Source organism: Cyprinus carpio, chromosome B23 (genome assembly GCF_018340385.1).
Source record: "Cyprinus carpio isolate SPL01 chromosome B23, ASM1834038v1, whole genome shotgun sequence".
Classification (NCBI taxonomy): domain Eukaryota; kingdom Metazoa; phylum Chordata; class Actinopteri; order Cypriniformes; family Cyprinidae; genus Cyprinus; species Cyprinus carpio.
The window spans coordinates 23,536,083-23,563,251 of NC_056619.1; the positions used below are offsets into that span (position 1 = coordinate 23,536,083).

Below are 27,169 nucleotides of genomic sequence, written 5' to 3' on the forward strand. Positions count from 1 at the left end.
CAGACACACTGCAGTCCATCTGTAGCCTTGTTCTTCCTGTTTTACACTAACATCTCGTGTCGCCGGATGTTCTTTGTCACATCTGCGCTCAAGGGAATAATGTTTCACAGCAGAGCAAATAACTCTTTTCGGAATCTTGGGGAAAAATGGTCTTGGTGTCGTGATGCAGAGATAATCATTCCATGCGTGCAATCGTGTGTAATACATGGCAATAAATGAGAGAAATTCCTAAATTAGAACAGAAAAGAACGCTTTATTCCCCGTGGCTTTGTTACGCTAGGATGGCTGTGTTGTAGTGACAGAGTCTTCAGTGTGTGTGTGTGTGTGTGTGTGTGTGTGTGTGTGTTTGCATGCGTGGGTGCCATATGCATGAAATCAATGAGTGCTCATTTTCCACAGCTGTTTAGTACGACGCCACACAAACCCTCTCAGTGTGAATGACAGATCTTTCACACGAGACCTCACTTCTTCCTCAGGGGGGTTTCTTTCCCATGGTCCATCGGTCTCCATTACACCCCTCGGCTCGCCAAACTTTCCTCTAATTCTCACTTTTTCATTTATTGGCACTTCTGAAGTATTTCAGCTTGGGCTCCCCAGGCCCTCGAGGATGATGGTAGTTTATGAACCATCATCTAAAGCACAGGAACTCGCTGGAACGTTTCCCCGGGGATCTCGTTCCTTTCCCTTCAAAAACGGTTTCCTCAGCCCCTACGCCTTCGCGAGGAAGAGCCACACTGCTCGCGTGTCCTCCTTTTGCGCGTTTTCCTTTGAGCCGTGGCTTATTGTCAGCAGTTTTTCAACGCTCCTGTCACTGGCAGCCACCTGGTAACAATAAGATACCATCAACGGCAGAGGAGAGGAGGCAGCTAAACTGGGGCGTTGCAATGAACGCACACACAGATTCGCAGGTATGAAAGTAGCCTACTATGCCACGCATTCATCTTCTCCAAGTATTGGGGCTGCGTGCGAGGCAAATATTCTCCCAGTCATTGTTATTCTATGTATACGGTAAAATTAGAAATAAACAGATTGAAGCTGGATCCCTGCTGAAATTACACTCGCAGGGAAATGAGCTGACAGCAATGTATTGTGGGTCATGTGGGAACCCATTTACAAACCCAGGTCACAGTTTACAAGGCACACATTCATCATTATGTATATATAGGGGATTACAAGTAGATTATTATAAACTTTTCTGCATAAAGTTCTTGATATACTGCGCTGAAACTCCCAAGCAATACTCTCTGGCAGACTATAAACTTCAGGGCAATTAAAAGGCAATTACACTTTACAATTTTCGCTAAACAGAAAAAGAGCAACATCAAGAATATGCAAGCAAAATATTAAACATTTATGGCCCTATAAAATCTCCAAATATAACAAACTTTCTCGTGTTTAAATTACTGTTGAGAATCATTCAATTAGAATTATGGGTGGGTAAATTGTGGAACAATAATGATAATTAAGATGTGATTTTAGGCCTACATAAAACAGCCTGTGTAAATCTGAGTGTTAAAAACAGAATTTAAACTTCAAGGCTCTGAAACCTCAACAATACAGAGCAGCATTAAGCTCAAGATTATGCATGTGAAACATTAAACATTTATGCTGCATTACATCTGTAAATAGATTATTATTATTATTTATTTATTTATTGAGTTAGAGGAAAGTTGTTGAAATTACTGTTGAAATTTATTTAGTGAACATTACAGGCAGGTAATTTGTAAAACAGTAATTATAATAAGAATGTGATTTTATGTAGCTGTGGTAGCCTTATATATAAAAGACCCTAAGTTGTGTGTGTTTGTAAATCTAAGCAATTCATAGATTTTTACATTTCAAGGCAGTAAAAACTCCAGAAAAAGCCCAAGATTAAGAGGATTATAGATTTGTATCCATTTCCATTTGTCTGCTGGAATAAATGTGTTTTTGTGTTAAAAACACTGTTGCATGCAGGTCATTTGTGGATGAGTAAGTAGACATTTCCTCAAAAACATGTGAGTGGTGCTTTACAGAACCCTTGCTGCATTTGTGGGTGGTTGTCAGGGCATTGTTATGCAGTTGCTAAGGCGTTTGGGGTGGTTGCTTAGTGGGCCAAGTCCACCATGCTATATTATTCAGGTCTCTAGTGTGGAATTGTTTTTATCATCCAGCAGGTCAAAGTTGGTGAAAGCAGAAATTACCTTATATTTATGTGGAAATTTTGTTTTATATTTAAACAGTTCATTCTGATGCCACATGTCTGATAAATATACTGTAGCCTATGTTGTATTCACATATTTTTAGTGTATTATTTTCGTGTCTTGTGTTGCCGTGATAGTGATAGATTTTACTGTAACCAACAGAATAATAGCTCGAATATTTTGACGTATGACCAGTGTATAATTTTATCATAATATTCCTCGGAATAGCCTACCTAATTCTGGTTTTGTAACTGGCGCCATCTAACGGTTATCCTCTGACTAGAATAAATGGCATGTGAACTCAAGTATTACTTTTTGACACTACATAAATTTTGATTTGTATGAAAACATAATGTTATGTTTTATTTAGCGACAGTGTTGGGAAGGTTCCTTTCCAATCAATCGATCATTCTGAGGTTAAGTGGCCTACAGATTTAAAATCATAAAAATATAGGCTAGTATATATATATATATATATATATATATATATATATATATATATATATATATATATATATATATATATATAAAGCCAAATAGGAAATAAAAACAGTTATCGAATAGGCATATGTCCTGTTCTGTGTCCCAAACTCCAGAAATCACATATTATTGAGCAGTCATTGCAATTTTGTAACGAAATTTGTGTGTGTGTGAAAATATAGATGCAAGCTAACCCCTTTGTAATCGTTAACATTTTCATTGGTAACCTAACTGTAACTGTACTTATTAAGAAACACCAAAAACTATAAATTATAAAAAATGTTTAAAATATTCTAAACACAACCAAAACGATTATGAAAGACCGAATACTGTATAACGTAGGCTATGCTTAATACATTTTAAATACAGTCAACAATAGGCTTTCCCTCACCTAATGTTTGTGACATCTCTATATATTTTAACTATTAAGTCCTGGGTTCCGGAAATGCCTATATCTTCTCAGAAATTTAAGGGGAAATTTTTTTTAATTTTATTTGAAGTGTGCGCGCGCAGGTCTCATCGCTGTATAGTGATGAGAGAGAGAGAGAGAGAGAGAGAGCGAGCAGTACGCGCTCCTCAATGTGCGTGTGTCTGTCTCTCAGACCTTCACCAACACAAGACTCTCCAGCTGTCATCTAAAATCAGCCTCCTTTAGGTAAGATCTGGTGTTCTTCATAAGCGGCATGTTGCATGTAATAGGCTACATGCATCTATATACCATGAGCATAATTAAACTTATTAAAGCGGAAACATGCGCTGAATATCTGGATATCTACAGGCACTTATTGGTGCTTCCATACTAGACATGTGCTGTGGGAAAGGACAGATGCTCGCTGATGTGTGCAGGTTGGACGCGTGTCATATGGATACATTTGGGAAATACATCTTTTGCTTTCGCTTCGGCTGAATCTCTGACAGATGGAGCCGCGCCGCGCGCACTGGTGACCGGTGACCGGTTACCGGAGCGCACGGACTCGAAGCGCACTGTAGGCTGCTCATTTACTAATTAGTCGCTCCAGTCGTATTCAGTATCTTCAGGTCACTTTGTAGAGATTGAGTCCTGTTAGAATGACATGAGGTTAACTGTCTTGATCAAAGGCACAGGTTGTAGTTCATGATTCATGAAGCGGTTCAGGAACAATAGTGGATAGTTCCTCAAGGCTTTTGGGGTGTGAACCTACGACCTCACCAGCTGTTCTCATTGTCTCCGTTATTGTAGTGAACATCTGTCTGTGCGTGCATGTTATGCTAGAAGAGACACCGGGGCAAGATGTCACATCTTTGATACTCAAATTCTCTCATATAAAGTCTAGCTGTATATTGAACTTAAAAAAGAACAAGAGCTTTTTAGACGTTAATGTCTAGCATGGTGTAGTGTCACACTGAATGCCATATAGGACGATGTGTAAGTATTCATATTATTACTTTTATAATAGGCTATATTAAAGAATGTTTGGTTTCGTCTACAAGCAATTATGAAACTGAGCATGAACCTGCTAAAATCAAAAACACTGAACCATTGTTTTGGATAATGAATTCTGTACAATATATGAAACAGATGTGCGTTTACACCGAGCTTTCTCCTTGGAGGAAAACAATTACTGTAATTTAAGATAAACATTCAAAATCGCTGTTTGGGAAAACAAGCATTTATGTAATTGGACTCAAAGTCTTATGTACTTAAATAGAACTTCCTCATGTGATACATTTCTGAAGATATCCTCAGAAATGTCTTAAAAGTTGTTAGGGCTTTTAAGAAGATTCATAAATCGACCACCTAATGTATGAAATCCAAAATGTAGATTAGGCTGTGGTAATTAAACTGTTTGATGTAAGAACAATTGAATAATATGAGAGGTCATCAGAAGGCTGTTTTCCCAAACCTAGCAAGCTGTATACGTGGGCTGCATCATAAAAACATTCCAGACGAGGAGTCTGTTCCAAAGCTTTGAGCAATTTTTAAGCCAACATTGCATGTATCCTTTGGCAATCCCAGAATGCATTGCACTGAGAGTTGAAAACTAAGATGAAGGAACTACTGAGTATTGTTTTACATTTATATAATCCCATTTAGGCTATATAGAAATCCATTTTGATTAATTTGAGTAAAAATGTGTTTTCTTTACCAAGAAAGTGGCAAGATGAAAACCACTATTTTCTGTTTTAAACTTTCACATAGCATCTTTAGGTTATAATAACATTAACAATTCTAATCCCTATTTTGATTTTCAAAGATTCATCAATCTTTGCTCCCAAAATGAATTCAACGGGTCATCTTGTTAATGCTATAAATTAATTACAACAATAAAAGAAAACTTCATCATGAACAAGAACATGAACAATAATATCACATTAGACCACAGAAATTTCAAAATGACATTTCCCTTACATTCAACTTCCAAAAGTGCATTCATCCTTGCCATGTTACATTCGACTAGGGCTATAAGCTGTATTTAACAAAAACATTAAAGGCATTAATAAAAACACAGACAAGCCACGCAATATCATGTTCATACTCGTTTGCAATTCATCGGCGTTTATGAACGCGATATTGCATAGCTTGTCGGTGATCTGCGGCTCTGTGTAGTAGGCTAAATGCTGCCCCATCTGAATGCACGTGAAGGAGATTTACTACTGATCACAGAACCGGCTTTACTGACTAGATGCGAGTGACAATCACATGCGATTTATCGTGTAGCCCCAATTTTTTTGTGTGTTTGTTGATCACAAAGTACAAAGTAGATGAGGAAAACTAGGATGCATTCAAAGATTTGTATGCATGTGTGCATTCAAAGCACCACCATTATGGTTTACAGTGCGTGGAATGTTGCGCTGTGATTGGTTGGGTGGATGTATCCCATTCTGCAGAGAAGAGAGACTGTCGTTTGACGCGGTTTGGAAAGAAAGGGAGAAAACATGACAAAATAACATGGCGGATATCACATTTTGCATAAAATTAAAAATGAATACTTTGGCAAAAAAAAAAAAAGAAAAAAAACAAACAAACTCGTCATACATATATATATATATATATATATATATATATATAAATATATATGTGTGTGTGTGTGTGTGTGTGTGTGTGTAATTGTAAGCAATGTAAATATATTTACATCTCATTTGTCCTCAATTGAAATTGAATTTCATTTATATTCATTTCAGTAATGAGAAGTATTGATAAAAAAGTCATAATCTAAATTCTGCCTATTTAGAGCATTCCAAAACAGACAGCAAGGTCACTAGATTTTAAAAAGGAGCCTTCATGTAAATCCTTAAAAATATGTGGCAGTACCATAATAAAGTTATGGGCTGCACAAAGTAAAGTTATGTGCTGCTAAAGGCATTTTTTCAGATAAAAAAATAAAAATAAAAATGTGATTGCAATTTAAAATATGATTTAAAAAAAAACCTAAATAAAATAAATCAAGGTTTGTTGTGCTTAGGACTGAACAATTTGGCCAAAATGGTATGATTCTATCAATATGGTTATGAAATATTATTAATAATAATTATTAAATAATAATAATGACTATTATTAAGTAAACATAAAATCTAAAAACAAAATTATTAATAGTGAATAGTTGGTAAATAATTAATAACAATTATTACATTATATATATATATATAATATATATATATATATATATAAATGAAAATAGGCAATAAATAAATAAATGAAAATTATATATATATATGTATATGTTATATATGTATATATATATATATATATATATATATATATATATATATATACATATATATATATATATATAATATATATATATATATATATATATATATATATATATATATATATATATATATATATATATATATATATATATATATATATATATATATGCCTATATATATATATATATAGTAGCCTTACCATGCCATATACCATGCTATTATATGAAGGTACTTTGTTAGTGATATTTGTGCATGTGAGTAGACTCTGATATGGCTTACTGTACTTGTTGCAGGAAAATAATGAGCTTTATGACAGCTCAAACCTGGAAAACTGGCATTCATAGGGAAGCGTTTTGGCTTCTCCCTGATTTCTAGTCTTTAGTTTGTCTCTCTTAATGGATTCCTTGCATCAGTGTGAGCATTAAAGCAAGATTACTGCAACAGCTCACTGTAATTACACCCTTGCCCGGTCAGGGTGTGTATACGTGTGTGTGTGCTCCAGCTTGTTCATTAAAGAACAAATTTGTTCAACAAATGTTCTGCAAATTATCAGTCCCAGTCTGCCTGTTAAGGGTGGAAACTGCCATTCAGCTGCGTTTGCAAGCAGAAGCACAGATCTTATACTGATACTGAAGCGAGTTTGGTCTCCAGTGCCTTTGTGGGTCAGCCATTTAAGGCTTTAACATTCTCTGAATCTCGCACATGCAATATGTGTGCGTCTCCTGTCGTCTGCATGTGTGAATCTGACAAGCTCGCGGGTTATTTTTACTGGCGGCTGTGTTTGAGTCCAGTGAAGTGAGACTGGAACAGCATTTTGCCATTTGAGATGCAGTGACCATTCATCATTACCCATCTGAGCCTGTATGAATCACAAATATTAATAAACCTCTCACTCTTTCTAACATGCACTCTAACTAACATTTGGCCACTTTCATAGATGTCTTATTTAATATTTAATATTTGTATTTAATATTATATTATTTTCCATTATATTATGCATTTTTAAATATATTTCATTTTTATTTTTAATACACTGATATTTTTTTAACGTTACTGATGCATTCATTTTTAAACCACAAAATAAAAATAAAAAATATCTACAGTTTATATTTAAGTATAGTTATATAGTTATACATAGTTATATTCATCTTGTTTGAACAGGTTTTATAATTTCAACAGGGAAATCAACCTAGAAATTGCTTGATAATAGGATGATTTTAAAAATTTTCTCTTCAAAATGATGTATTTGTAAGCATTGTGTATTTTCTTTTTGTTCTGTTAAAGCTTCTTTTTAACCTCCACCCACAACAGCAGTAACCCCTTAAAACAGTTTGCCTATTAAATATTAAATCAAATTCAAAAGACTTTTTAGAGGGTCTTATGCACCAGAGAAGCTGTGTGTATCCCAAATGAACAGAGCTCTAATATCTACTCTCCATAATAATGCTGAGTTTGTTTTTGATCATTTGGTCTACAGACAGGATGATATTCATACTAACTGTCAGTGAAAAGTGCTGTTTTGAGGTAGTGCTAAATGATTTACTTTACACTTTGTTAGTTAAGCATTTCCAAAGCAAACCTCTTCGTTTCAACATTTCAAAGTTTAAAATCGTGCATTAAACATCAGAGACATTTTTAAGCATCCACAAACAGAGGTTACATTCGGCATGAGATACATTAAAACTTTCACATATTAAAGAGCGCCTCCTGTCCGTATAAAAGTGGTCATGTTGATTTCAAGGCATGGTTACGGTGCCAGGGAGGTGACATGTTCAGTTCACTTAGTTTTGTCGTTACCTTGACAAAATGAACTCGTAGCCACTACATAAAATCACATTCCCAAGAGTTAATATGACGTTCCCACAAATTAATATCTCGTGGCCACAACATATTATCACGTTCCCTGCATGAGTTATTTGGTGTGGCCACGACAAAACTAAGAGAACCGACCATGTCACTTCCCAGGCGCCGTACATTGCAGTGGTGTTTTGAGTGTTTTTTAATTTACTTGTTGCTATGCAGTCTCTGGGGTGTTCTGGAAGGTTGCTAGGTGATTGCTTGCTTGTCGAAGTCAAAAGAGCCCACCCTCAAGTCTCTGTAATGCATTCTGGTATATATATATATATATATACACACACACAAAAAAAAACACACATATATATATGTATGTGTGTGTGTGTAAAAATATGTGTGTATATGTGTGTATTAAGCTAAACATTTACTCACCCTCAGGCTTATAAAAATATCTTGATCTGTCAAGAACAAGATGAAAATAAGCTAAACATTTACTCACCCTCAGGCTTATCCAAGATGTAGATGAGTTTATTTCTTCATCGGAAACAGAGCTGGAGAAATTACATCACTTGGCCAACAATGGATCCTCAGCAGTGAATGGGTGCCGTCAGAATGAGAGTCCAAACAGCTGATAAAATCATCACAATAATCCGGACGTAATCCACACTACTCCAGACCATCAGTTAGTCTTGTGAAGTGAAAAGCTGCGTGTTTATAAGAAACAAATCTGTCATTAATGCGGTTGCAACTTCAGGCTATTTTTTCTGACTAAAATAGTTGTTTATTCATAATATTGCTTTCGCTAGTGAAAAAACCATCTCCTCTGATCTGAATCAGGAGATAAATATGCACAGATCAAGCACCATTTATGAACAAAAACAGTCCAAAATATCTCTAAATAAATAAGCGTGTGGGTTTTGATATGAGAGGACAACAGGGGATGGACTTTTTTCTGCTGGAGGAAGCGTTATCATAGATTATGGAGTCATATTTTGGCCATAAATTATGTTTTAAAGTTAAATTGCCTTGATGATCGAATTTTGTGCAGTGTTTCACTTCACAGGATGTTGATTGATGAACTGGAATGGTCTGGATTAGTTGTGGATTATTGTGATGTTGTGAATGAGATATTGTGACGGCACCCATTCACTGCAGAGGATCCATTGGTGAGCAAGTGATGTAATGCTAACTTTCTCCAAATCTGTTTAGATTAAGAAACAAACTCTTCAACTACCAACCCTTATATTTCCTCATAATAAAAATTAATCAAAATTTTTTTTTTTTTTTTTTTTGGGTGAACTTTTGCTTTAATCCATTGAATTACATTATTCTGGAGATGTATTCTGGTTGTATAATGGACATTTTGGCAAACATAGTAGGTCGTCTGGGAATGCAGTGCATTAAGGCTGTTAGCATACTGCAAAATTATATACTGCCGGAGTAGTAAGAGCAGCATGGTGGTCTTCCAAATATAACCAGAGCCAAAGTAAGTTTAATAGGCTGGGGAAAGGGGTTTAGGCCTCAGTGAAACTGAAGTGTATCAGAAGGGGCATGCGATGAGAAGGAAGGATACATTTGGAAAGGAAAGTTTGCTGTTAATATTGATGAGCAAGTGTTAATGTGATCCTAAAAGCAGCTCTAGCAGATATTACATTATCCACTTTTTTACCTTTGAAAAGGGCTGTGAAAATGGGTCGAGAAAGGGGAAAAGAATATAAAACAGGGATTGAGCCATGGAGTAAGTCAAAGTTTTATGATCAGAAGCTCAGAACATTTACTGTGCTCCCCTATGACACAGAGCAGTGGTGAATTATAGAATAAATGAAAATTTGTTGTCTTTTTTCATCTCTTTGGTAAACACTCCAGTTTGGATCAATAAAAGGCAGCTGTACACACTCAGAGGGCCGGCCCATTCCTCATTTCCATTTTAATGAATGAGGCTTAGTGAGCTATTGAGCAAGTTATAATTGTGTTGTGGTGTAGAGACCTGGAAAAGTGTAGGATACTAAAAAGGATTTGTAAAAGTGCTGTGTGTGTATATTTCAGAGTTTCAGGGCTGTGCTTTCATTTTTGTTTTGGTATTAATACAAACACTTTTAAATATGTGACATCTACACCAGTGTGTGAAGGTTTAAATTAGAAAGTAGAGGCCTATTTACAGCAAAAATGTATATTTAAAGCAAACATGGCTTAAGCAACGCACACCTTTTCGTCACGTATATTTGTATATGGCACTATTAGCACCCTGTATGTCATTTTAGTGAATTAAATTTGTACTTAGTCGTAGTTGTCATTTAAATGTTGCTTTACATTACATCACTTGCTCACTAATGGATCCTCTGCAGTGAATGGGTGCCGTCAGCAGTCCAATCAGCTGATGAAAACACCACAAGTAATCAACACGACTCCAGTATATCAATTAATGTCTTATGAAGTGAAAAGCTGTGTGCTTGTTAGAATCCATCATTAAGCATTTTTAACATCAAAACATTGCTTTCAGCTGAAATATGAGTGCTTCATCCATAATATTGCTTTCTCCAGTGAAAAAACATCTCCTCTAAATCAGAAGAGAAATATGCACAGATCAAGCACAGTTTACTAGCCAAAACAAAAATGCAGGTGGATTTTGATGTGATAAGACAACAGGGAATTGACTTTTTCACTGGAGCAAGCATTATTATGGATTATGGAAAGAATCAATGGTTTAAAGTTAAAAACGCCTTAATGATGGATTTATTTATTTATTTAGAAACATGCAGGTTTTCACTTTACAAGACGTTAAATGATGGAGTGGAATCACATGGACTACTTGTAGATTATTGTGGTTTTATCAGCTGTTTGGACACTCATTCTGACGGCACCCATTCACTGCCCAGTATGTGTAGTTGCAAATTGATGAGAGTTAGGCGTCAATGGTGAAAGATTTTTTGCTGGAAGATGATGTAGTTTCAACACTGTCCAGCATGGACTGACAGAATCATGATCTGCCAAACACTGAAACCCAAGGTCCAGGAACATAGCAAGGAGATCTGTAAAATAATCCATGTGACATCAGAGTTCAACCGTAATTTTACGAAGCTACAAGAATACTTTTTGCAGCATACGCTGTTTACGTTCAGTGGATACTCTTAAAAATGGCACTAGGGGACAAATTCTTGAATAAAGTCACTATTTTTGTTTTCTTTGCGTACCATTCTTCCTGAACTTTAAAAAAAAAAAAACACAACAAATTCCTGGCGAATAAAGCTAATTCTAATTTTGATTCTGAAAAAGTATTCTCGTAGCTTCGTAAAATTATGGTTGAACCCCTAATGTGACACAGATGGATTATTTTACCAATCTCCTTGCTACATTTCTGGACCTTGATCGTAGTAATTACATTGCTGTCTATGGGACGGTCAGAGAGCTCTCAGAATTCATCAAAAATATCTTAATTTGTGTTCCGAAGATGAACAGAGGTCTTACAGGTTTAGAATGACATGAGGGTAATCAATGACAGAATTTTCATTTTTGGTTGAACTATCCCTTTAACTTTTAGAAAGTACAGTAAAACAGTAATATTGTGAAGTATAACAACAATTTAAAATAACTGTTTTCTATTTGAATAATTTTAAAATGTAATTTATTAATTTTAGCATTATTACTCCAATCTTCAGTGTCACATGAACAGCTTTTATTTAAAAATAGAAATCGTTTGTATCATTACAAATGTCTTCACTGTCACTTCTGATCAGTTTAATCCATTCTTCCTGAAGTTTTTTTTTTTTTATATATATTTATATATAATATTACTGACCCAAACTTTTGAATGGCAGCCTCTATTTTGAATATTTTCTAGTTTGTATCCATTTTAAAAATAAAAAATATCTCCTTTAAGGGTGTTATTGTGTGAGAACGATAAGATGGATGGATGAGGGAGATGGGATGGAGGATTGAGGAAGAGAAATGCCTGGTAATTATAGTTCTTAAGTCTCGTTACGTTGGTGACAGGCTCCATCATGCCTTGGGGCTCAAAAGATCAATGACTGGGACCTGACTCTAATGCTAACGAACTTCAGATCGTTAAACGTATGGGTGCAGAACACAGGAATTAATTATACCGTTTATAGCTTCAATTTATCAGCTCAAGGAGATGTTTCTGATAGTTCAAACTCCTCAAGATGCTTGGCCTGGGGGGCCTGACTCCTAAGTCAGTAGATCCAATTTGGACCCATGACAAGGACCGCATTGAATTCTCGGCCCAGTAGAGCAACACTTTAGAGGAAGAATCTTAAAATTAATGCAGATTCTGTAGTGTTTAGGGCCTCTTGGAGTGAACAGTGGGAAATGAGATTCAAAATCAGGTCTCATGTTAATCATAAAATGCTACCTCATATAAAGAATTTGCTTGCACGTAAAAAGGCCTTATAACCTGTGTCACGTTCATGAATACAAAGCAACCTCTGACAGTCAAAAACAATATTATCAGCTCAGAGAGACTGACACAATTCCCCATTGATCAGCAAGCATAAACTGGAAACACGATGAGAAGGAAAAACATAGTTTGTCACAAGCTTTATTCATTTGTTCTTTGTCACTTCCGTCGAAGGCTGTTGATGAATTCCTCTCAATTCCGAAAGTAAAAAATACTGTAGATACAGTAAAACTGGTTAGTAGACACATGCTTTTGTTGTTGTAAAGCTTGGATCTTGATTAATACTTAAGATTCAGTAGGCTTAAGACTGAATATGGTAGAATATTTGGCGTAGTAAAGCTTGAATATGGTAAAATACTTGAACTGTAGTAAAGATGGATTTCAGTAAAATACTTGTGGTGAAGCCAGAATATGGTAAAAATACACCAGTGGAAAAGTGGAAATATGGTAAAATACTTAAGTTGTTATTGTTAAATGTTTTAGTTTTTTAGATTAAAGCTGGAATGTGATATGCGGTGAAACTTGAATTTTGTAAAATATTCATATGTGGTAAAGCTGGAATATGGTAAAACACATTATATGTAGTAAAGCCTGAATATCATGTGGCAAAACTGGAATATGTTAAAATATTTCAGATGTGGCAAAGCTGAAATTTGGTAAAATACCTGAGGTGTGGTGAAGCTGGAATATGGTAAAATACATAATATGAGTTAATGCTATAACATGGTGAAATACTGAAAGCAGAAAAGCTGACATACGTGATGTTGTAAAGCCAAATAGCCTTTATCAGAGTACTTAGGATGTAGTAAATCTGGAATATAGTCAAATACTTAAGATGTGGTGGATCTGGAATATGGTAAAATAGTCCATATGTGGTAAAGCTTGATTATGGTAAAGTATTTTATATGTGGTATAGCTGGGGTATGGTAAAATTCTTGAGATGTGGTTAAGCTGGAATATGGTAAAATAAAGCCAAATAGTTGAGATGTGGTAAAACTGAAATTTGGGCAAATTCTTGGGGTGCGGTAAAGCTGGAATGTAATAAAGCTTGAATTTGGTAAAATACTTACCAAAAATTCTTAATACACATATGTGGTAATGATAGAATATGGCAAAAATACTGAAAGTATAGAAAAGCTAACATGGAAAAATGCTTATGATGTAATATGGTACATGAATGGAAAAACCTTGACATATATTAAAGCTGAAATATGGTAAAGTACCTGATGTATTAGAACTGAATTGGTGTAAAATGCTTGATTTGGTAGAGCTGCAATATAATAAAATATTTCAGAAGAAATGCAGTAGAACTGACCTGCCCTGAACACTTATTTCTTATCATTACACTGGACACACAGTGACCAAGAAAAAAACCACATAGGTCAGTTTGTTCTGATCTTTATTCACTTGTTTACTGTCACTTCCATCAAAGGCTGCTGATTAATTGGACTCAGTTGCATAAGTTTGGCCTTGACATTCCATTACAGCCATGTTCAGCCCACTCACTTCCACCTGTCTCTATTACTTTCTCCCGCGATACAGTTGCTGTCACCGCCGCTGATGTGTGGAAACAATATTGATCCACAGCCGGGGAGGCAGCGGCCCATACAGCGACTTTATTGCTTTCTATTAATGATGCGTTTCATGGCCGATGGTACAAGCTCTTTCGATGTGAACAAAGACCCAGGGCAAGCAAGACTGTCATGGGGATTTGTACTGAACATATCGCATATGTTTTATTCAGTCGGGGGATGGGAGCGATTCAGAATAAATTAAAGTTAATGTATTTTGCAGGGGTGCCGTGGACTTGCCGACTTGGTGCAAAAGGTTTTCTCATCTCGGACATTGCAGAGCTTCAACTAAATGGCAATTCACTGCGATCGAAAACCAATCTTAGTCAAGGGCTAATGTGCTTGTCTTGCACTAGGTTCTGTCTTAATATTCCTCCTGAGAAGAGGGTCTGTAACAAAGTTTTTGGTTGAGCTCCAGGCATGACTGTCTTAACAACCCCGAACCCCCCCCCCCCCCGCCCGTTTTATTTTAATTTTTTATCAAAGAAGGCTAAGCCAGGCTTTAAAAAAAAAAAAAAACAGTAAAACAGCAATATTGTGTGATATTATTACAATTTAAAATAGCTATTTTCTATTTTAATAATTGTAAAATGTAATTTATTTCTGATGCAAAACTGAATTTTCAGCATCATTAGTCCAGTCTTCAATGTCACATGATCCATCAGAAATCATTCTAATATACTGATTTGATGCTCAAGAAAAGTTATCAATGTCGAAAACTCTTGTGCTGCTTAATATTTTTTTTTTTGAGGAAACTGTGATAAACTGCAATTGATTAGAAAAAAAGACATAAATACGTGCTTTTTATTCAGTAAGTATTCATTAAAATGAACAAAAATGACTATATCAATGATAATAAAAAAATATATATATATATATATATATATATATATATATATATATATATATATATATATATATATAATTTATTTAATAAATGCTGTTCTTTTGACCTGTCCATTCTTATCAAAGAATCGTGAAAAAAATTATAATAATATATAATGGTATATTAAAATATAAATTTAAAATATAAATATATAAATTAAAATATAAATTTCAAATTTGTAGAAACCATTTTATATATATATTGGTTTCTACAAAACTATTAAACATAACTGTTTTCAACATTGATCAAAAGAAGAATTTTTTTTAAAGCACCAACTAAGGCCCCTACACTATAGAGATGGGCAAATGAAAGATAATATATATATATATATTAGTGCTGTCAAATGATTAATCACGATTAATCACATCCAAAATAAAAGTCTTTGTTTACATATATATGCATTATGCTGTGTATATTTATTATGTATATATAATTACAAACACATGCATGTATACATTTAAGAAAAATATGTTATGTTTATATAGTAAATATATTTATATATATATAAAATATAAGAATATAAATATATAAATGTATATACATGTAAATATTTTCAAAATATATACTGTATGTGTATGTATTTATATATACATAATTAAATATACACAGTACACATACATATAGTATGTAAACAAAAACTTTTATTTTGGATGCGATTAATCACGATTAATCATTTGACAGCACTAATATATTTTAAACAAAATTTATACATAACCAATAGTGAATGAAAATAAATATAGGCCTAATCAACAGAGAATACAAATATAATACCTAATATTTTACCTAAATTCAACACATGTGCCCCATACAAACTTGCCCTCTACAAGCTAACATCCTCCAAATTAACACATCCTGATTGCAAAAAACCAAAGAAGCACAAAGTCACTTCTACGGACTTTTAAATTAAATGTTCCCTCCTGGTGGAATGACCTGCCCAACTCAATCCGAGCAGCTGGTCCTTTGCCATCTTTAAGAATCGGCTTAAAAACACACTCTTCTCTTCCATCTTTATTTGACCCTCTAACTTTTTCACTCACTATTCTAATTCTATTTAAAAAAAAAAAAAAATTAACTACCTTTTTAATCTTTTTGTATTCTATCTATTTTCTTTTCATTTATTATACAATTATAAAAAAAGACCTCTAACACTAGCTTGCTCTATTCTTTTTCTATTCTATCTGTTTTCTTTTTATTTATTATATTATTTAAAAGCCCTTGCTACGTATACTGTGTTTAGGCTAACTGAGACTTGTTATAACACTTATATATCATTGCTCTTTTGTTGTTTTTGATTGCTTCCATTGTCCTCATTTGTAAGTCGCTTTGGATAAAAGCGTCTGCTAAATGACTAAATGTAAATGTAAATGTAATGTAATACTAAATAATTCATCTCAACAAACTAAAACTATACAGAGTTCCAAGGAAACATGATGGGTTTGATTATTCATTCAGGTCAACAGGTCAACCTGAGCACCAAATAAGCAATAAACTTTTGCACCACACATATTTTCTTCCATAAATGTTAAAAACTAGTTTTTCAAAGTTAGTTTTCATCTTGACTTTTCTATGGGTAGCTCCCAGTTGTAAAGAAATACAATTACAAAATGCCACTTCTGTACAAACATCGAGGGTCAAGAGTCACACAACTCTGATAATTGAAAGTATAGATGTAGCCTGAGTCTCAGATCTCCAACTAGCCTGAGCTCCGAGCCAGTCAGGATTGTGAAAGCTGACATTTGAGGTTTCTGTCTGAATCACTGATCAGAGATTACTTACACCACTGCAGTCTCTTGAGAGATGCACCAAGTTCAACATGACCATATTGTTTTTTGAGAAACGTTAAGTACTCTTAGGGAGACATTTGAAGAGGGATTTAGCCAAGTCTTTGTGTGTGTGTGTGTGTGTGTGTGTGTGTGTGTGTGTGTGTGTGTGTGTGTGTGTGTGTGTGTGTGTGTGTGTGTATAATGAATTCAGACTCATTAGATAATCAAGGAAAAAGACAAAATAACAGCTCTTAAATTTAGCTACAGTGCCATGGCCACAAGATTACATTCGCTAAAAGTGTGCTGTTATCTTCTGAGTTGGCTGTCTAAATGTGTGAGGAGAGCTGCAGACTGTTTCTCTCTCTTAATCTGTTTAGGGAAAACTGTCTGACTGTTTAGGCCACAACAAGATTTTAGAGAAAGCGAAAAATGTCACAGTTTACCATCATAGGTAAGATGCATTAGATGCAGTAAAAATGGAATGTTATAGATGCTATAAAGCCACAATATGGTAAAATAATTAAGATGTGTACCTGTGTGGAAAGAAGTGCACTTAATTGTATTAAATGTGCACTTGTAGTGTATTTCAAATATTAAAAGTAAATAAAAAAGACTGTACTTTCATAATTGTTTCTTAACTCACTTCAGTACACTTTTAAAGTCTGCATTTTAAATCTTTTTTATAAACTTACATACTAAATTTTAATTCGAAGTGTAGTGTGTTATTTGATACTATATTATAAGTAAATTATATTTTAATCATTACAAATGTGTATTTACAAATATATTTAAATACATGTCATACAAGCTTATATAAAAGTATATTTTACAACAAATGCTGCAAACCATATACTTAAAAATAAACAGATGTATTTTTACATAGAAAGTAAATTGCATTCAGCTAATTGCTGCTAAAGTTCAACTAATTGAATTTAATATAAATTAGAAATAATACTTATGCAATTAAGTGTAAACATTACATTAAGTTTGCACTTAAGTATATTATTTCCATATTAAGTTAAAAGTATGATAAAGCTGTGGCAGCTGTGGCCTAATGGGGGCAGCTGTGGCCTAATGGTTAGAGATTTGGACTTGTAACCAGAAGGTCGCAGGTTCGAGTCTCGGTGCCGGCAGGAGTTGTAGGTGGGAGGGAGTTTTTGAACAGCGCTCTCTTTTTTTTTTACCCCATGGCTGAAGTTTAAGGAGCAAGGCACTGAACCCCAGTTGCTCCCCTCTGTGCGCCTCTATCTATAGCTGCCCACTGCTCCGGGTGTGTGTTCACGGTGTGTTCACTTCTCCACTGCTGTGTGTGTGCACTTGGATGGGTTAAATGCAGAGCACCAATTTCGAGTATGGGTCACCATACTTGACAAATGTCATGACTTTCACTTTCACTTTCAAGTGTATGTTACACAAAGATAGTAAAGCTAGTATTTAAACAATTAAATAGTAAAACACTTTGAAGTAAAGGACAGCAGTTGTACAGCTGAATTATTATAACATACTTTTTTAAAATACTTTTTAAAAGGACAGTTTTTTTTTTTTTTTTTTTTTTACAAATAGTCTTGTTTAAAGGTAGTATTGCTTGTTGAAATTCGGTTTAGAGCCTCTGTGTGCCTCTAAAAATGTGCTGCACACGTGAATAAGGATATGGTTTGGTGCCAGAATGTAAAATGGTTGAACTAGCCTTAATATGGACGGCAATAACCCCGTCTGTACAGTTAGAAACAGCCCGGTAAAATGCTCAATCACACAAATCAACACATTTTCAAGACCCAAGTGATTGACTGTTTCAAAGTGCTTAGCCACCTAAAATTCATGCCAGTAATTACATTTCATGAACATAAAGTTTGTGAGATGTCCAAGAGCAGTTTAAAGAAAATTGAAATATTGGTTTATGCTTCTAAAGCTGTTAGAAATGTTGCAGGAAAGGTGCAAGATTGTAATTTATGTTGAACATGTTTAGACTAGAGTAGCTGCCTGCTTTTGTTCATTTCACTTTTAACATAAGGCATATCCTTAAATGAAGTATTAGATATAAAGCAATATACAGTATATCTGTTGTTTATTGTCCTGATTCTGTATATCATTGGAGAAATATCAGCTATAATGTAAAATGTATTTTTGGACAGCTATTGTTTGCATACATATAGTACATTCAAATAAATTTAAACTACACAAAATATAACATCTCACCTACCTCATTACCTCATCACAAAAAAAAAAGAAAATATAAACAATAAGTAAGCTCTTTATATAAAGTTGGGCATATGTTAGTATTAGGGCTGTCAGTTTAACGGGATGCCCCTTTATGTCTCATATCTCTCCTGTCTTTTTAAGCGATATTACATGAGCAGCGAGAACAATATCACACGAGTGCCACTTTTGTCCTGATTTGCACAAGTGCAAATGTGATTTGATACAACAGTTATATTCTAAACACAATAATGTGTGTTTTTGTTCAATTTTGGCTACAAAAATATTACCTATAAAGCCACAGCAGATCAGTTATGTGACATACCCGGTTATGTTTGAGGATAAGCGAGCGAAAAACCTCAGCTTTCGGTTTCCAAAATCAAAGGTTACTTTCAGGGTGTGTAATGCTTAATTTATCATATTATATATATTTATTTATTACATTTTATATTATCATTTCACACATGGATCGGCATTTTCTATAATGTCTAAATTCTAAATCAAAATACATATGTATTATGACTTAATATATAATTAACATCAAACAAACAATATAATTCATATTCTCAAGGATTAAAGATTAAATGAAAAAAAAAATGATTGCACAATCATCAATTAGGTGGCGATATGCACTAAGCATGTAAACGACCATTGAACAAAAGAAGAAGAAAGAAACAGCATGGCGCACTTTTTCTTAGCGTCCGTTTCCATAGTGACTCGTCGATTCATCGCTCTGTTGAGAATGTCTTGAGTCTTAATCAGGAACATACTCTGAGTTGAATGAACTTAAACCTACACCCCTACTACGCATTCAAACCACCTACATAAAAGAAGGAAACGGGTTAAGGAAAAAAAAAATAAGGATATAATATGGTATAGCTTCTGGAATACACCCCTGCCGTGCGTCTCAGAGCAACGGTGTTTATTTTCTGAATGAATCCGCGTTCTGAATGAATCATGTGAACCAATGATTCAAAAGCCCATTCATAAAGAGAGTCGTTTACTGAATTCCTGAATAAATCAGACATTTGAACAAATCGACTCATAAAGACATTTACCGCCACATGCTGGTAGTTTTAGTTTCTTCTTTAGAGTATCATTTCATTTATTAAAAATAAATAATTAAATAAATAAAAAAACATTAAAGGGATAGTTCACCAAAAATAAATGGATAAATATATCCTATCATAATTTACTCACCTTCATGTTGTTTCAAACCTGAATGAATTACTTTATTTTGCGCAACATAAAATAAGGTTTTTTAAAGATTGTTGGTAACAGAGCTGTTTTGGTCACCAATGACTTTCATTGCATAAACAAAAAAATACTGAGATATTTCTCAAATTATCTTCTTTTATGTTCCATACTTTATGTTAGGCCGTTGAAGCCTAAACATTTAACCCAGTAATAGTCAAAGACTGTCTTGTATTTTCACAGCCTAATTTAGTTTGTCGCAGCACCTTGTAATTAATTAGATTAAAAATTTTATTGGACCAACACCCCTAGTCAGTATACACACATAAAGCGATATATGCTATACTGTATAGCAAATGTCAACTACATGATTGTAGCAATAGAAACGAACCATTTTTTTTTTTTTAACCACTCAGCTTGGAGGACTTCTTTGGAGCAGTCCCAGATTTTAAGTGATTAAAAGTTTTATGAACCCTTTCTAGTCATGCACATTTCTGCACCCATGATTCTCTGCAGAGACCCAAACTGTTACCTACGATAACTGAAACTGTGGTATTTTTCCAGTAATCCCAACCGCAAATCCCAATTACGTTTACTCATGATCAGCACTGATTCTCATCCTCTTATCTCTTTGAACAGGTTTGCCTGAACAAACTCAAACCATGGGAATCACCCTTTGTGTTTAGCCAGACCTAAAGAGAGAAATATAATCCAAAAAAGTGGATAAGATGCTAAATGACCACTGAGACTCATGAAGAATAAAGAATTAAGAAGAGGAGATGAATGGAGCAGCCGCCCACACAGCAAGACAGAGCGTTGAGTGAAGGTCGATCTTATTGTTCTTACCCCTGTGGCAAACATTGTGACTAATAACGAAGTGAGGCACGATGAGTGGCCATATCTGGGCTGCATTGCTCTTTCTGTTTGTCTGCCCAGAGCTCGGGGGAAGCAGTGCTCGACTAAAAAGATGGAAGAGTGAAGAAACCACAAGGAAAGAAAGTCAGGTGGAGCATCTAGACGTGGAGGAAAGGCAAAGTGAGATGCCATTTACCAACACAGCAGGAACACCAAGTTTGGCAAAGAAAAATGAACATAATTTGATGTTTTCACCAAAAAGCAACAAAGACAAAACAGAGTCTTTATCAGGACTGCATCATGGACAGATTGAAGAAACTGCAAAATCGAAATTTGAAATCAGAGTGACTCCAGTTTCGTTGTCTGACACAAGTGTGAACACAGATTCTACTCCATATAATGAAAGTAATTATTATCCCAAATTCAAAGATATCCCTGAAAACACAAAGACAACACTATCAACTCTAACCCAGGACTCCAAAATATCTAGAATATCTCACGATCATTTTGTTCCTGCTGAACTAACTCCTGTAGTAGAGGAAACTAAAACTGACAGATCCACTCTGGATGGCTCATTGGATGCAAGCGTGAAACTTCTGAAGCCAGCATCTGGGTTAAATAGCAAACAAGAAGTGCAAACTATAATGATGGGCAACCAGGAGTCAGACAGCAGTGGTGATTTCCATGGGACCTTTACTGGACCAAATTTGGAGGCGATGCCTTCACAATCCCGCAGCCGAAGAAGCTGGATCTGGAATCAGTTTTTTGTGATAGAGGAATATAGTGGACCAGAACCAGTGCTGATTGGACGGGTAAGGTGAACATTTGTATAATTCATTGTTTATGCTTACATGCTAATTTAAAATAATGAATTTAAAATAACTACATTTGATGAAATGTGTTTGCAACTCATTTTACTTCTGTAATCCAACATATTGAGCGAAACAAGTTATTCAAGATGAAAAATAAAATGGCTTGGTTACGTAAGATGAAAAGAAAAGTCTTTTTAGAAGAGGTTTTGGTTGAAACTGTGATAGGAAGAATTACAAATGCATATTCTTTGAAATAATATGCATTGACAAATTGTTCACAGTAAGATCAGGAAATTGTTGTCTTTAAAGGAGTAGAACACTGAAAAATTATAATTCTGTCATTTACTGACTCATTCATGAATCCTCATGTCATTCCAAGCCTGTACAACTCTGTCTTCTGTGGAACACAAAAGAAGATATTTTGAAAAATGTTTGTCATTGTTCATACACAGTGTTTTCAAAGAAACTGTCTTTTGTAAGCACAAAAAAAAAACCAAAATGCAAGATGAAAAATGCGTATGCACTACTGGTCAAAAGATTTTTTTTATATCATTTAGAAAGAAGTCTCTTTTGCTTACCAAGCCGGGATTTATTTGATCAAAATATGGTAAAATTGTAATATTGTGAAATATTATGAAAAATGACAATTTAAAAATAACAGTTTTTTGTTGTTGTTGTTGTTGTTGTTTGTTTGTTTTTTTATTTGAATACATTTTAGAATGTAATTTATTCCTGTGATGCAAAACTGAATTTTCAGCATACTCCAGTCTTCAGTGACACATGATTCTTCAGAAATCATTCTAATATGCTAATTTGTTGCTTAGTTATTATTAGTTAAGGGTTCTTATTACTATCAATGTTGAAAACAGTTTTCGCTTTTTGTGAAAATTATGATTTTTTTTTTTTTGTTTTTTTTTGCAAGATTCTTAAAAATCTTTCTTGAGCAGCAAATCAGCATATTAGAATGATTTCTGAAGGATCATGTGACACTGAAGACTGGAGTAAAGATGCTGAAAATTCAGCTTTACATCATAGGAATAATTGCATTTTAAAATACATTCAAATAAAAAATGGTTATTTTAAATTCGAATAAGATATATATAAATCAAATTGGTGAGCATAAGAGACTCTCCAAAACATTAAAAAAATATTTTTTTTTCCAAACTTTTGGTTACAGGATGTTTATTCCTTTAAAGTTATATTGAATTTTTCAAAACGTTTTAAGCTTACAAACAAGCCCAAACTCTACTCATTGCTAAGCGGGTTGCTTACAAGGTCCATTTGGAAGGTTCTGTTATAAATAAATCCAGCCTATTGCATTACCTCTGAGTTTATTAAACATGAGACTTGGACAGTAATTATTAGATGTCGCCAGAAAAAAGACTGCAAAACGCAATTACATGCTCACTGGTCACATTTAGAAACACATGCACAGACAAAGGCATGCACTAAAAAACCCAGATGCTCGCACACGCTCTGTGGTAATGAGCTGCACTGGATGGATCGCATTAGCTGCGATTCACACTGAGTAAGTTTGCCAGCTGCTTATTCAGAACACAAGGCTTTAAAGAGTCTGGCACTAAACCAACACGAGATCCAGAGAGCACACCTCATAAATGTTGCATTCACTTCTCTGCCTGTCACTGTGCTGACACTGTATCCGAGTAAATGTTTATCCGATGGGCCAGGACATGCTGTTGTCAGTGTTGTTGTTCATCACGATTCATGCCGTTTACCTGTGCGCGATCCAGAGAAGTGCATTGTGAATCAGTTATGGCTGAATGGAGGGCAACTGTCTCGGAGACAAAGCTGAACTTGACCGTTGCGGTGCTGCGAGGCAAAAAAGTGAGGCCAGGCACAAGCACTGACGTTGATGTATGAACTGGGTACTTTCCTATTGGATTTGTAGTAAAGCTATTCAATCTGTGGGTTGTTTAACATGGCAAATAGGCTGGGTTAGATGTTGCAGTGCAGGTTGAGGCAGTCTATTTCTGTTAGCTTTGAGGTTTATCTGTAAGCAAGCATACTTTTAAACGTTTACAAAATGAATGTAGCAGATTTATAGTTTTTATGCATTTTTTGTCCAGTAAAATACCTTCTAGAAATGCTCTCTACCAATTGCAATCGACTAGCAGTAGTAATGAATCAAAGTGACTCCAGTTTTGTTGTTTGGCGCAAGTGTGAACACAGATTATACTTCACATTTTTTAAATAATTATTATCCCAAAAATCAGTACCGCCTCTCAGTCAGAACTCAGTAAAATCCATGTAGAAATGCTTTCTGCCACTTCCCATTGACTAGTGAATCATGTTTTCATAGTGACTCCAGTTTTGTTGTCTGACACAAGTGTAAACAGATTCTGCTTCACGTTCTATGAATAATTATTATCCCAAATTAAAAATCTCCCAGAAATCACAAGGACAACAGAAACGCATTTCAGCCATAATTCCAAAATACATTTTTGTCCAATAAAATCTTCGTTGAAATGCTTTCTCACCCCAACTTTCTATTAATAAACAATAGTGAATCATGTTTTCATAGTGACTCCAGTTTTGTTGTCTGACACAAGTGTAAACAGATTCTGCTTCACGTTCTATGAATAATTATTATCCCAAATCGAAAATATCCCAGAAAAGACAAAGACAACAGAACCGTCTCTCAGCCAGAATTCCAAAATACATTTTTGTCCAATAAAATCCCCATAGAAATGCTTTCTACCTCTTGCAATCGACTAGTAATAGGAGTAAATCATGTTTTCATAGTGACTCCATTTTTGTTGTCTGACACAAGTGTGAACACAGATTCTACTTCACATTTTATGAATATTTATTATTCCAAATCCAAAGATATCCCAGAAATTTACAAAGACAACAGTACCGCTTGAAATCCAAAATATATTTTTGTCCAATAAAATGCCTTCTAGAAATAATCTTTACCACTTGCAATCGACAAGCAAAAGTAGTGATTACTGTTTTTGTCATGTAAACTAAAGAATTTTCGTTATTTTGGCTAAAAAGTTCTTGTTTAAATAAACAAATAAATAAAAAACACAGGAGAGGAAATTGCATTTGTTAGCCCATTTTTTAAGATAAAAAAAAAAAAAAAAAAAAAAAAAAATACCACTAAATGACCAATATTAAATAATAAGAAATATTATAGTATACTGTGAAAAAGTATACTATTTTATTTTATTTTATTCAGCAAGGATGTATTAAATTGATTGATCAGAAATTGATCAGAAGTGACAGCAAAGACATTTATAATGTTACAAATTATGTCAATTTTGAAAATAACTGATGTTCTTTTGATCTTTCTATTCATCAAAAATTCCACAAAAAACTACGGAGCCCAACTGTTTTGAACATATCAGCATATTAGAATGATTTCTAAAGGATCGTGTGACACTGAAGACTGGAGTAATGATGCTGAAAATTCAGCTTTGCATCACAGGAATAAATTACATTTAAATATATATATATATATATATGTACATTTACATTTAGTCATTTAGCAGACGCTTTTATCCAAAGCGACTTACAAATAAGGACAATGGAAGCAATCAAAATCAACAAAAGAGCAATGATATACAAATTTATATTTAAATAGAAAACAGTTAATTGAAATATTTCACAATATTACTGATTTTACTATAGTAAATGCAGCCTTGGTAAGCTTTTGAAAGATACGTCTTTCAAAAACATTTAAAAAGTCTTCTGTTCTTCTGAAAAAAAAAAAAAAAAACAACAACAACAAAAAAAAGAAATCTGTGTTTTTGTTCGACCAGTACTAGAGGTCCAGAAAAAAAACACATTTCACCTTTAAGTGATTCATACCCATCACAGCCTTTGCTCTACAAACACAAACGAGCCACTTAGGTCCATTTAGATGTTACAATATCCTCTAAGTGTAGACATGTATATTGGAAGCAGCTATTCAATATTTTATTTTCCCAAGGACCTTAAGGTCTGTATTCATTTTTGAGAATTCGAGTGTGCACGTATGTGCGTGAGTGTGTTTAGGTGTTTTGTGTGATGTGTGTGTTTTGCCTCATTTGAACTCATTAGTGTATGAATTGCGCGTAGGAGAGAAATGCATCTGGTGTTTCTGAGAGAACAAATGTGGACACTGGAGAATCAAAAAGATGGAGAAACGGATAGATCAAGGAGAAGAGTGTACAACAGTGTGGATGAAAGAGAATGAGAAGCGGGGAGGGGCTTTTCCTGCTGGGAAACTCATCAGAGATCATTTCCCAAATTTCATTCTTTTTTTTACCATCTCCTTTTTTTTGTCTCTAAATTTGTTTTGTTTTTTTGTGTATTGGATTCATTTCATTCCCACAGTGAAACATTGTAGTGTACACAGACGACTGCAGTAGAGCAATTAAAGCACAAATCTGAGAGAGGATGATTAGGAGATTTATATAACAGATTTGAGAGGAGATGAAAGAAATAAAGAAAATAGAATGCGGAAATACTGATTGGGGTTAAAGATGGTGTCTCAAATCAAGTACTTCTACTGTACTAGTTAATCTAAACAATTCTGCCCTACAAACTGACTTTTTTGTTTTGATTGTGCAACATGTTAAAGGAATAATTGACCTAAAATGAACATTTGCTGAACATTTACTCATTTAAGATGTAGTTTGAGTTTGTTTCTTCATCTGAACAGATTTGGAGAAATTTAGCATTACATCTCTTGCTCACCTATGGATCCTCTGCAGTGAATTGGTGCCGTCAGAATGTCCAAACATACACTGATAAAAACAACACAATAATCCACAAGTAATCCACACCACTATAGTTCATAAAATAGCACCTTGTGAAGTGAAAAGCTGCATCTTTCCTTCTTTCATTCCACTACATGCTCATAATTTTACATTCATTTTGGTCTAAAACAAAACTTTCAATGTAGACTAGAGGATATGTTGTATATACAGTAGATGTTTTTTGTGTGATTTGATAAAGCCTATAGGCTACTTGTATAGAATTTGCATGAAAAATGTTGCCCTATCCTTTCATTTTGCAAAGTTGCATCTTTATAAAAAAAAAAAAAAAAAAAATCATTGTCGTCACTTTTTATATTTAAAGTAGTGATAGTAAGTGGGGGATACAAGTAAAACAATCTCATTTGGAGCTGAACTTAACCTTGTTTAAATGAGGTGTTTTTTGTACAATACTCATGCTTTTCCCTCCTACCACATGGGGCGCTGCTTTTTGTCCAGTACGAAACATTAACTGTTATAGTATTTATTAATATTTTAAATATATATATTTTTTATCATTTAAATTTTAGTGTATGTTTTATTTTGTCATGTGATTTTTGTTTAT

The 27,169-nt window shown here is 34.3% G+C and overlaps 1 protein-coding gene across 2 annotated transcripts in view; it reads left to right on the forward strand.

Moving 5' to 3' along the window:
- Positions 1-365: 365 nt before the first annotated feature.
- LOC109109346 (cadherin-11-like) overlaps positions 366-27,169 on the forward strand; it is a 75,149-nt gene continuing 48,345 nt past the window's right edge. Inside the window, exons 1-2 of one of the 2 annotated variants that reach the window (XM_042750641.1) lie at positions 366-908; positions 20,814-21,841. In XM_042750641.1, coding sequence (XP_042606575.1) covers positions 21,062-21,841 — 780 coding nt within the window. In that variant the 5' untranslated portion in view covers positions 366-908; positions 20,814-21,061. Of the gene's footprint in view, positions 909-3,200; positions 3,319-20,813; positions 21,842-27,169 lie in introns of those variants that run through there. The other variant, XM_042750642.1, reaches the window with a different exon arrangement.